The sequence below is a fragment of the Ovis canadensis genome, chromosome 11 (genome assembly GCF_042477335.2).
Source record: "Ovis canadensis isolate MfBH-ARS-UI-01 breed Bighorn chromosome 11, ARS-UI_OviCan_v2, whole genome shotgun sequence".
NCBI lineage: Eukaryota > Metazoa > Chordata > Mammalia > Artiodactyla > Bovidae > Ovis > Ovis canadensis.
In genome coordinates this window covers 64645280-64656097 of record NC_091255.1, presented here as the reverse complement: position 1 = coordinate 64656097, position 10818 = coordinate 64645280, and the positions used below count along the sequence as shown (strand labels likewise).

The window sequence follows — 10818 nt, the reverse complement described above, 5'->3', positions numbered from 1 at the left end:
GAGCCAGACTTGGAGACGGAAGGCTTGGCTTTAATCTTTCTGCCCACAGCCAGGGAGGTGCAGATGCCCAGGCATGGCCCAAGCTGGTGTCCCTAACCCCCCCCAGATACTCTCATCTTACTTGGCTGTGGACCTGACTGGGGATGGGGAGGACAGACCTGGCCTGCTGGGCCCTGGGACATGCTTGTGGCAGGTGGGGTGGAAGGGACCTTCCAAGGCTGAAAGGCCCTGCTCCTCCACGGGAGGTCCGGGTCTCTATGCTGCTGACCCAAGGGCATCCTGGACAGCTGCCAGCATGGCCTGCAGGGCCCAATTCATGGGCTGTCCTCCACCCCACCCAGAGGCCACTCAAGCCAGACTCCTGGGACTGAGAACAAGCAGGGAAGGTCACTATCTGATCATCACTAGAGCTGTTAAGGTTAGAATTCCACCACTGGTAAAGAGAAACCTTCCAAAACCCTTATCACGGCACCAACTGCAGCAGTTAGCCTGGGCCTGGCCTGACCCTACTCACCCTCGCCCCCACCCTCTGACCTCTGATGGAGGTCCCCGCAGGTGTGCCAGCCCCACCAGGCCCTCCCTACCTCACCTGCTGGGTGGGGATGCCCTAAGGACTTTTGACTCTGATTAAGCTGGCACAGGTGGCTCAGAGGCAACTGTCACTGAGGGGCCTGGGACCTCAGCAAGCAGTTTGTGTCAGGTTCAGGCATGTTTCTTTAATGATTTTATTTATGGTTGTGCAGGGTCTTCATGCGACGGGGGCTTTTCTCTAGCTTTGGCAAGCAGGGGCTGCTCTTTAGGGGGGCGTGAGCTTCTCACCGCGGTGGCTCCTCTCGTTGGGGAGCACAGGCTCTGGTGCCCACAGACCTCAATACTTCAGCTCCCAGACTCGAGAGCCCCGGCCCAGTGGCTGTGATGCATGGGCTCAGCTGCTCTGCCACGTGTGGTCTTCCCAGACCAGGGGTGGAACCCATGTCCCCTGCTTTGGCAGGAAAGCCCTCAGGCGTATTCTAGGCTCTAGTTTTCCGCACTCCTATCTGCTGAGAGAGGCCTGGGAGCCAGGAGTCCTCAGCCACAGTGCTGGCTCTGCCATCAAAAGCTCTGGAGCCTCTAGCGAGCGCCTGCCCCTCCCTCAGTCGCGTCTGACTCTTTGCCTGCCAGCCTCCTCTGTCCACAGGATTTCCCAGGCAAGATTACTGGAGTGGGTTGCCATTTCCTTCTCCACGAAAATACCCTAGGTGCCCTCAAAGGTCTCTTCTCCAACTGTGTTTTGAAAGCATGCCACCGGATTACGACAGGGCGTGATGAGAGACAGACGTCAACGGCTGTCCCGCTGGCCCTGAGATGCCCGGCTGCCAGTTAAGCGCTGGTTGCCACGCAGCCCGGCCATCTGAGGTCTGTGCCGCGGGCACCCCCTCGTGGCCTCGGCAGGTGGAGCTGCTCCCGGGGCCGCGGGATGAGGCCGGGAGAGCGAAGTGCCTTCAGGAGGCCAAAGCCTGGGGGCCTCCGCTTCCTCCTGCAGCCGGCGGGGGGTGCTCCAGCCACGTGGAGCTGTGTCCAGAACTAACTTACTCCACCCTCAAAACTGGCTCCAAAGACCAGGACACCCACCACTTTCCCTCCTTCCGTTCCAAACCTCCCGGGGTCACACCCTCCTGCTTCTGCAGAATGACTGAGCACCAAACCCCTACACCGTCAGCCCAGTGAGGGAACAGGGCCAGCTGGATGCAGTGCGCTTTACTTCCGGCCGGAACCTGGGCGGCCCCTCCGGGGAAAAGGGAGGCCCTGCCAGGTCGTAGGCCCCTCTGGTCCCCAAGGCCGCCTCTACCTGCCTCCTCCGCCTGTGGACTCGGGCCATCCACAACAGTCTGAGTCCAGGTTTGGCAGGACGGGCTGACCCTGGAGTAGCCCAGCCACAGCAGCCAGCCAGAGGCAGGCCAAGGCCGAGTCCGGCCCAGAGTCTGAAGGGCCCCACAAGGAGATTCCCAGCCTGGAGTGGGGCCAGCGCACCCTGTGCCCCAGGCTCCATCCATTCACCTGCAGCAGGGCTCCGGGCTTCCATGCCCATCATCACGGGGAGGCCTTCCACACAGCGGCTGTCAGCAGGGCTCCAGGCTTCCACGTCCATCATCACGGGGAGGCCTTCCACACAGCGGCTGTCGGCAGGGCTCCGACGCCCCCTCTCTGTAGGGCTTTTCTTGCACGTAGCTGGTCTGCTCTAGAAGCCACTGTCGCTCCGGCTCACTCATCATCAGTCTGAGCGTCACCTCCTGGAAGACACTGCTCACAGCCACCTACGTGCGCCGGGGACAGAGCAGGGCCAGGCCGGCTAAGTTACAGACCCAGGTCCGAGCACCACCGGGCCCCCTGCCCAGACCCAGGCCTCACCCTCTCACCAGCACCAGCCTCACCTGTTCAAAGTGAAGCTTTCGGAACATCCGGATGCTCGGTTCATTCCCTTGCCCAATTTTAGCCTCAAACTTGGTCAGACCTAGCCTGGTCACTCCTTCGGAAGGGATCAGAGAGGGTAAGCCGCACTATGAATCCCGCCCCCCTCCTCCCAGCACCCTCCACCCCACCTGCCCCCACCCCTGGGCCTGAAGGTTCACCCCCACCCCTCTCCTTCCCCTGGGACCGCCTGCCCAGCCCTCCTCACCATAAAGCATCATCATAAGGACGGCCTCCGTGCCCAGGCCCTGGCCCCTGCAGCTGGGCTCTAGGAGGAATGACAAGAGTCACTGACACTGCATGCCCGGCTCACAACCCTAGGAAGCTTGCAAATACGGGTACCATTCTGCAGATGAAGAGACAGAGGCCCAGAGAAGTTAAACGACTCGCCCAAGGTTTCACAGATGAGCAACACTCAGCAACCTGACCCCCAAACTGACCTCTTCAGCTCAGTGAGCTGCCCCACGAGCACGTGCGCACAGCCCTTTAGAAAGAGGCTGAGGACCACGATGGACACAGAAACGGAGGGCTCCTCACACAGCATAGGAAGATGCTCCAAGGAAGAGCACTGATTTTGGGGGGTCCCCAGTCCACCTCAAAGATGGGGCAGACTGCAGCCTGCAAATCCTAAAACCAAAGGTTAAGTTCACACCCACGCATGAGATGGGAATAAAACGAACCACCGAGGGTGAGCCACGTGGCTAACAGGGTGCCAAGTGCTGGTCTGCCCAGCCAGGTGCTGGGCTCACCAAGGCCAGGGCCTTGCACCGAGCTCTTTCGGCAGCTTTAGGTTCAGTGGATCGGAGGGCCAGAGGGAAAGGAGGGCAGGGTCAGGTGGAACGAACCTGCAATCATGACCTCGATCTCCCCCAAGGAGGGGTCCCCGACATCCGTGAGGAACAGGTTCACATCTCCCGCCATGCAGCTCTCTTCGCTGGTGCCCGACTGGGCCTGCCACTTCTCTGCATCCAGCACAATGAAGGTACACTCTGAGAAGGGGGGATGGGGTTGTCACCTTCTCCCCACAGGAGGGAATAGGCCAGTCTTCCTACCTAAGCCAGAGAACTAGCCCTGTCTGAGTCTGGCAGAAAAGGGGAGCTGGCGCTTCCTCCCGCTGATTACAAAGCCTGAAAGTGGCCTCCTTCAGGAAACAGTGGCCTTCTGCAAACAGCGACTGCATTCTCAGAGGGGGATGCAACACAAAGGCCGCACTGGGCTTGCAGCAAGGGGCACAAGGGGGAGCGGCCTGATTTACAGCCAGAGCCCCACAAGCTTTCCTTTCTCTAAATCCCTCCAGGCCCAGTACAGTGAGTAGGGAAGAGAGCAGAAGCACCAGCCCCCACCCTCGGGGTCTGGCTTCAGGGGGCGTCCCAGTCTCAGGATTTCAGGCACCTCCCCGGCTTTCCACAAAGTGCTTTTTTTTGCAACCTTTCTGGGGGGCCAGCGGGGAATGGGAAAGGAAGGGAACCCAGGACAGCCTCTGGAATCAGCCCTCCCACAACCAGCCTGGCGCAGGCCTCCTCCGCTGCTCACTGTCCGCGTCTTCCCGCCAGCTGCGCTGCATCGCGTACTCCTGCTCCAGGGTCAGCGGCTCCGAGGCCGTCAAACGCCGCAGCTCCTCTGATTTCATCCACTCGTGGTACCTACAGGGGCAGAGGGGCAGCCTTCAGCAAGCAGGACCCATTCAGAAGCCTAAGTCTTGACGTTTTATGAGATGAAGAAACGGATGCTTGAGAGGCAAACCCCTAGGGCTAACAGAGGGCCAGAGAAGACCCAAGAAAGGGTTATAATGGCTCCTATGGCAGAAGGCCGCGGGCCCAGTAGCCAGAGACAGCAGGAGCCAGTCCTATCTGTCCGGCCTCCTCTCCTGTCTCAGGGGTCAGTGCGGAGGAGCAGTCAGAAACTAAACATTCCTCAAATTCCTGAGGAGATGTAATGGCAAGCCAAACTCAGCAAAGAAGGCTGGACAGATCTCCACAAAGGCGGAGTGCCAGAAACCCCACAAAGGAAAACTACAAGCAGGGAATACACGCCCACAGCACCACCAGCCCCTCTACCAGACATTCGCCAACTGCCACCGCAAGAGCCCCACCCTGAGACTCAGTCCTGGCCGTCCCAAACAACAGATCTCACAACAACCCATCGGCTCAGTTTCAATGGCACCCCACTCCAGTACTCTTGCCTGGAAAATCCCATGGACGGAGGAGCCTGGTGGGCTGCAGTCCACGGGGTCACGAACAGTCAGACACGACTGAGCGCCTTCACTTTCACTTTTCACTTTCATGCACTGGAGAAGGAAATGGCAACCCCCTCCAGTGTTCTTGCCTGGAGAATCCCAGGGACAACGGAGCCTGGTGGGCTGCCGTCTATGGGGTCGCACAGAGTCGGACACAACTGAAGCAACTTAGCAGCAGCAGCATTCAGTCTCCAAGAACTGAGCCTATTTACTGGCACCAGGGGTGTGGCACTCTTTTACAACCAGGAGAGAAGACAATACCTTTTCTTCCTTACCCACATGTGGTTTACAGAAAGGAATTCCTTGCTGAAAGGTCAAAAAGGAAGCTGAAGGGCTGGGTGAAAGGGGGAAATAGGGGGACCGGTGACTTCCGCCAGGGAGGTCACTGCCCTCTGCTTCAGTTTTCACTTTTCCCTATTTGCAATGACTTCTCACACCAATGTTTCTCCTCCTCAGAGAAAAACAGCCTCTGAGATTTGGGCTAAGACAGGCTGACCCTCCTCGCTGCACCGGAGAGCTGGCTTGCAGCCCATGTCAGGGGAGTAGTTACCTGGGCACATGCTCTGAGGTGTAGGGGACCAGCACCACCTTCTTCCCCAGCAGCAAGATGTTCTGATTCAGCCTCATGGTAGCAGCCTGCAGCTAGCGGGGAGGGCAAAGATTTCAGCACCTGAGTTTCCTCCCACTTAGGGTGGGAACCTGGGCTCTCAATTCGCTAAACGCCTCCAGGGGCTAAGTTGTCAGAAGAGAGCCGACATCCTTCTTCCTTCACAAACCCTTCAGAGAACACGGCCTTTAAACCCCTTGCAAGGAGGGGAACCGGGCTGGTGAAAGATAATTAAACAATCCTGGACTCGCATCTCAAGGAGCCTTCAAGCATGGGCTATCCCTTCCACCCCATCACCCAGAAGGCCTCACACCCAAGCCTGAAGATTTACCGAAACTTGCACCAACTTTATCCCATCACTTGCCCCAGTCCTAAAACGCCGCCCCAGACGGTTAATTTTCCGCCCCGTCTTAAACCTGTTTCCAACCCCTTTTCCCAGCGAACCGCCCCCCACACCCCGGGGCTCTCGCGAGCCATCCGGGCCCCATCCTGGGCCCCTTTCGAGGGAGGCGGGCGGAAGGCCTCGATCGCCTGCCCTTTGTGAGGGGCCACAGGCTACGCTTCTCGAGCCCCACGGCCATTGGGATCCCAGGGACGGCCAAATCCACAGCCGCTCCTTGGCCGGGACAGGCGCCCACCTTTCGCACTCGGCCCCAGCTTCCTTCCCGGGGCCGACGGCCGCCCTCGCTCACGCGCGTAGGCGCGCGCCCCGCCCACTTTCGGTCCGTAGAAGGCGGCCGCCGAGGCGCGCGCGCAGCCCCGCCCCCGTCAGGAGCCCAATCCGCGCCGTGCGCCCCGATCACTTCCGCCCCGCAGACGGCGGCCGCGGAGGCGCGCTCGCAGCCCCGCCCCCGCGAGGCGCCCAATCCGCGCCGTGCTCCCCGCTCGCGGCGCGCGCGGAAAAGGTGGGCTCCCGGCGCGGACGCATGCGCGCTGCAGGCGCTGGTGCGGGACAGCTGGCGCCGGTCGCAGCCTCGGGGATCGCAGGCGATCGGGGATCGCGGCGGCCCGGAGCCGGCTTCGCTGCAGGTGTCGGGGCGAGAGGCTGGGGGGACGGGGAGGGGTTGGGTCGTGCCCAACTCGGGGCTCCTTCAGGAGAAAGGAGGAAAATGGGGAAAAGGATCGGAGAGGAGCGAGAGCCCCAGGGCAGGTTGGGGGACGTGGAGCGGAGGCCCTGGACGGGGCTCTGGAACAAGGAGTTGGGTTGGGGGGTGGTGACCTCAGAAAGCCCCCAGCCCCTTGCCCCAGGCGGAGGAGACAGTTATTTGGCTGCTCTGTTGCGATCGTGAGCTGGCTGTTGCTGGCATTGAATGGGGATAACAAGAGTGTGTTAAGGAGACACTTGTGCTGGGTGAGACTTAGTGGCATCCGAGGACCCTTAAATCACTTGCAGTCTGAGCGGCAATGAATACATGCCCTGCACAGCCAGGGAGAGGTAGAAAGAGACCACCCAGGTGTCATCATACAGGGAGATACTTCTGTCCCCGCTGTCTGGTGCCAGATGTTGAGGCCATAAAGTGTCAGTCGCTCAGTTGTGTCCGATTCTTTACGACTTCACTGACTGTACCCTGCCAGGCTCCTCTGTCCATAGGATTTTCCAGGCAACAATCCTGGAGTGGGTTGCCATTCCCTTCTCTAGGGGATCTTCCCAGCCCAGGGATTGAACCCATGTCTCTTGCATTGCAGGCAGATTCTTTACTGTCTGAGCCACCCAGGAAGCCCCTGAGGCCTTAAGCATCTGATTAAAGGATGGGGAGGGGGTAGCCCTGCAGACATCCCCAGCCGCTGTCTAGGTCCATGAGAAAGCTGAAGTCTGTTCTTTTTCCAGGGAGCCGCAGCAGCTGCCGCCCTAGCGAGGAAGAAACGTTGACCCCCGAGGGACCCTTCCTCACTTTGGGAAATGGCAGGCGAAATCACAGAGACCGGGGAGCTCTATTCTCCCTACGTGAGTTTCACTTTGGGGGCCTAACTTGCCCACATCGGTGCCCTTGGCTTCTAGAGAAGCACACTGCTTCCTCTGGACTGTGCTTGTGAGCCCAGCGGCTTTCACGGCTGGGGTCTGGGAACCCAAGTCAGCAGCAAGCCATGGTGAACAGAGGATGAGAGTCAGATTTGTTAATTCTTTACGTGTTGCTCAGAGAGCAGTCAGGAACACAAAATGGACTTGCTTGCCCCTTATTTTTATCTCAGGGCCGCTGTCTCTTGCAAACTGTGAGGTCAGTTCATATGGATGGGGGCTGTTGACTATGGGTTTTGCTCCACTCAGCAGTTTGAAACCACTTCACTTCTTACCTGAACTTTATGTTGCACAACTTTTATAGTCTTGGATGACGTAAGAGGCAGAGAAAGCACGCGGAGACCTCCAGTTGTGGTTTGCTGGAACCTGTAATTAGAACAATTACAATGATGGATTTCTCACTGTTGTGCGTCTGCGTTACCCTCACATACGCTCAGTTTATCTTCTTTGTGTTATAAAAGATTGGTCATGGTTCCATCACGGAGTCCTCTTGCCTGGGTGAATAGTTGAAGGGCTGGAGGATTGGAATAATCAAATGATTGATTCATGTCGTTACCAAGTATTCCAGTGCTGCTGAGTATCCCAGGAAAAGGCAGCACTGCCTTAAGTAGCGAAGTCCTCTTTCCTGAAAGTACAGCTGCCCTGCTTTGCACTTCCCTGGGGATCTATGCTCCTCTGTCTCTGCGAAGTTGTGATGTGATGGATAAGGATCCACCTCTGAGAAGAGCTGACAAAAACCCTCACACCGAGGTCCTGTGCCATTCGTGTGTGACTTGACTCCAAGGGCCCCTTCTTCACCTCGTTTGTTTTTTTTTTTTTTTTGTCTGTGTTGGATCTTCACTGCTACATGGGCATTTCTCTAGTTGTGACCAGCGAGGGGCTGCTCTCTAATTGCAGTGCTTGGACATCTCGTTGCAGTGACTTCTCTTGTTGCAGTGGAGTGCAGGCTCTAGGAGTGTGAGCCTCAGTAGTTGCGGCTCCCGGGATCTAGAGCACAGACTCAGTAGCTGTGGGTCACTGGCTTAGCTGCTCCAGGGCATGTGGGATCTTCCCCGATCAGGGATCAAACCCTCTTCTCCTACATCGGCAGGCAGATCCTTTACCCCTCAGCCACCAGGGAAGCCCCTTCCCCTCATAACTGATCAGGTTAGTCTTTCTTGAACCTTGAAATGGATCGGATTATGCTCCTTTCATCTGTGGAATTATGTAACAGCCACGGTCTCCTCTGGGTATCAGCAATGACATGTCCACACTGTATATAAACGTCACCAGGGCTCCTGTGTCATCTTCCGACATCTGTAAGCTTAGAGGTGAGGAAATGAGTTATTTCTGTAGCTGAGCCTTGGGAAGGAGAGCCTTTGATATGCCCAGTTTCCTTGGGCTCCAGCTGTTCAGTAATCATTTCACACGTCAGCATGTGCCCACAGGAAATGGGGCAGGGAGACTTAAAGGCCTCCGCAAATTCCGCTTTTTAAAACTCTTTCCCTCCATCTCCTATGTGTTGGGTGTTGTTCAAGGTCTGCATTCAAGGGCCTCCTCTGGGTGTTGGCCATAAACAGCGGCTCATGTTCTCCAATCGTGCTGGTGAAGAGAGAGGCAGGGGAAGGTGGATGGTACTGAGGGTGAGGTGGCAGTAAGCAGGAGTTCGCGGTCAGGGTTTGAGCGGAGGACACGCCCCCTGCCTGAGGTTTCCGTAACTCTGCCGTCCTGCGAGAATGATTCTTGATCCCCTGGGAGATCAGGAGGGTTGGAGATGCACCCCCCACCTCCCCGCACTGAGCCCAGAGGGACTGCGGAAGAGACTTGACTGCAGGCGCTGCTTTCCTCTGCGGCTGAATTCCCCTGCTCAGCAGAGCATAGGCGGAACCGCGCTGGCTGCCTTGGGAGAGCCTGACGCTGAGCGGTACATCCCCAGCCCCAAGCCGCTCCCTACCTTTCTGTGCCTGTTGTGAGATCCTGCCACTCGTGGGTGTCAGGAGTGTTTGCCTTCGCCTGCGTTCTTCTGCATAACCAACGTGTGATGAGCCTTGCAGGGGGCTCAGATGACGAGCCCTCTCTAGGATAGTGAGGGTCACAGGAGCATGGTTCAGGCCTATGCACCTCGCCCTCATAGGTGACCTCAGAACAGGCTTGTCTGTGTCCCCATGTATGGGGACCACAAGTGGCACGGGACTGAAGGGATCCTGTGGTCGAAATAGAGGAAGAAGGGGGTCCCTGCCCACAGAGAGGCAGCTGCTGAGGCCACCCCCCGCCAGCCTGTCTTGCCGAAGATGGGTGACGGTGCTTTCGAAGGAAAGAGGGCTTGTTTTGCGGCCTGAAACCCAAGTTGTTGCTTCCCCATCTCCACCGCCTTCTGTTTCCTGTGACAACTGTCGTTGGGGAAGCCGTTGAAAGATGCCGGTAACGCCGACCTCATGCAGGAACGCTGCGCCAAACCCCTAGAGAGTGGTGGGAGGCAGCAGGTCCCAGGGTCAGCCACAGGGAAGACTCAAGAACGGGAGGAAGCTCGGTCTGCAGGGCCGCTCCACTGAGACCCTACTCCTCTGCTTTCTGTCTTGCCTCCCTGGAGGCTGTCCCCACAGAACAGTCACCAACCAGCAGAACAGGGGACCCCACACACACACCAGCTTCCTCCTGCCTCACAACTGCCTTCCACCCTACCTGGGGCTCAGCTCAGGTTTGCTCCTTGCCTGTTTATTCTGCTCCTTGAGATCGGTCCTTTCTAATCCCCTTGACAGAAAGTAAAGAGGGTTTAACTCTGGCCAGGAAGGTGGAGACACCATACATTTTCCTATATGGTTCCCCCCGCCGGCTACCCCCAGGCCCAGAATACTAGCCTCAAACTGAAAAATAGCAACAACCCAAGACAAGTGGGATTACCCATTTCTGCTCCTAACTGCCAACAGTCGATCACTAATTAACTTCTTTGTCAAGGTCTTAAAGGGTCTTTTTCACTGAGATCTATTTGAAGCTTCTTTTGGGAGTGTGTTTATTTCACTATGCATTTATCAGCAGTGGTTCTCAGCTAGCGGCTGTCTTGCCTACCAGGGGACATCTAGCAGTGTCCGGAGACCCCATCACTATCACAACACAGGGGCGAGGTGGGGGCTACTGGAGTCTAGTGGCTAAAGGCCAGGGATGCTGCTAAACACCCTGACAATGCACAGAACAAGCCCCCACAACAAGGAATAATCTGGCACCAAGTATCAGCAATGCTCTGTCTGAGAAACCTTGCTTGACAGTAGACACTTGACTTTTACATCCCAACACCTTCAGCCATCCTTGAATTCACAAATGCCTTTTGTACTTAATTTCCCCATGAAAGTTTTTTGGGGAGTGGGGAAGGAAGGGCTGTGTCATGGCTTGCTGGATCTTAGTTTTCCAGCCGGGGATTGAACCTGTGCCCCCTGCATTGGAAATGTGGTCTTCTAGGTATGACCTAAATCAAATCCCTTATGATTATACAGTGGAAGTGAGAAATAGATATAAGGGACTAGATCTGATAGACAG

The 10818-nt window shown here is 57.2% G+C and overlaps 2 protein-coding genes across 5 annotated transcripts in view; one reads left to right on the top strand and one right to left on the bottom strand.

Moving 5' to 3' along the window:
- Positions 1–9: 9 nt before the first annotated feature.
- Positions 10–6020, bottom strand: NAT9 (N-acetyltransferase 9). Of its 2 annotated transcripts, none has more exons than XM_069543986.1 (7): positions 5930–6020; positions 5235–5326; positions 3982–4091; positions 3294–3437; positions 2657–2716; positions 2412–2506; positions 10–2294 (listed from the first exon to the last, which is right to left on the bottom strand). In XM_069543986.1, the coding sequence occupies exons 2-7, from the start codon at positions 5309–5311 to the stop codon at positions 2100–2102; spliced, it is 681 nt and encodes a 226-aa protein (XP_069400087.1). In that variant the 5' UTR covers positions 5312–5326; positions 5930–6020; the 3' UTR covers positions 10–2099. The 2 variants fall into 2 exon arrangements, with proteins under 2 accessions (XP_069400087.1, XP_069400088.1); XM_069543987.1 differs by having other exon boundaries at positions 5235–5320; positions 5930–6013.
- A 118-nt stretch (positions 6021–6138) lies between these two features.
- The window catches only part of TMEM104 (transmembrane protein 104), a 54631-nt gene continuing 49951 nt past the window's right edge, over positions 6139–10818 (top strand). Inside the window, exons 1-2 of one of the 3 annotated variants that reach the window (XM_069543976.1) lie at positions 6139–6320; positions 7120–7236. In XM_069543976.1, the coding sequence (XP_069400077.1) occupies positions 7192–7236 (45 nt within the window). In that variant the 5' untranslated portion in view covers positions 6139–6320; positions 7120–7191. The remainder of the gene's footprint in view (positions 6321–7119; positions 7237–10818) is intronic. The other 2 variants (XM_069543978.1, XM_069543977.1) reach the window with 2 other exon arrangements.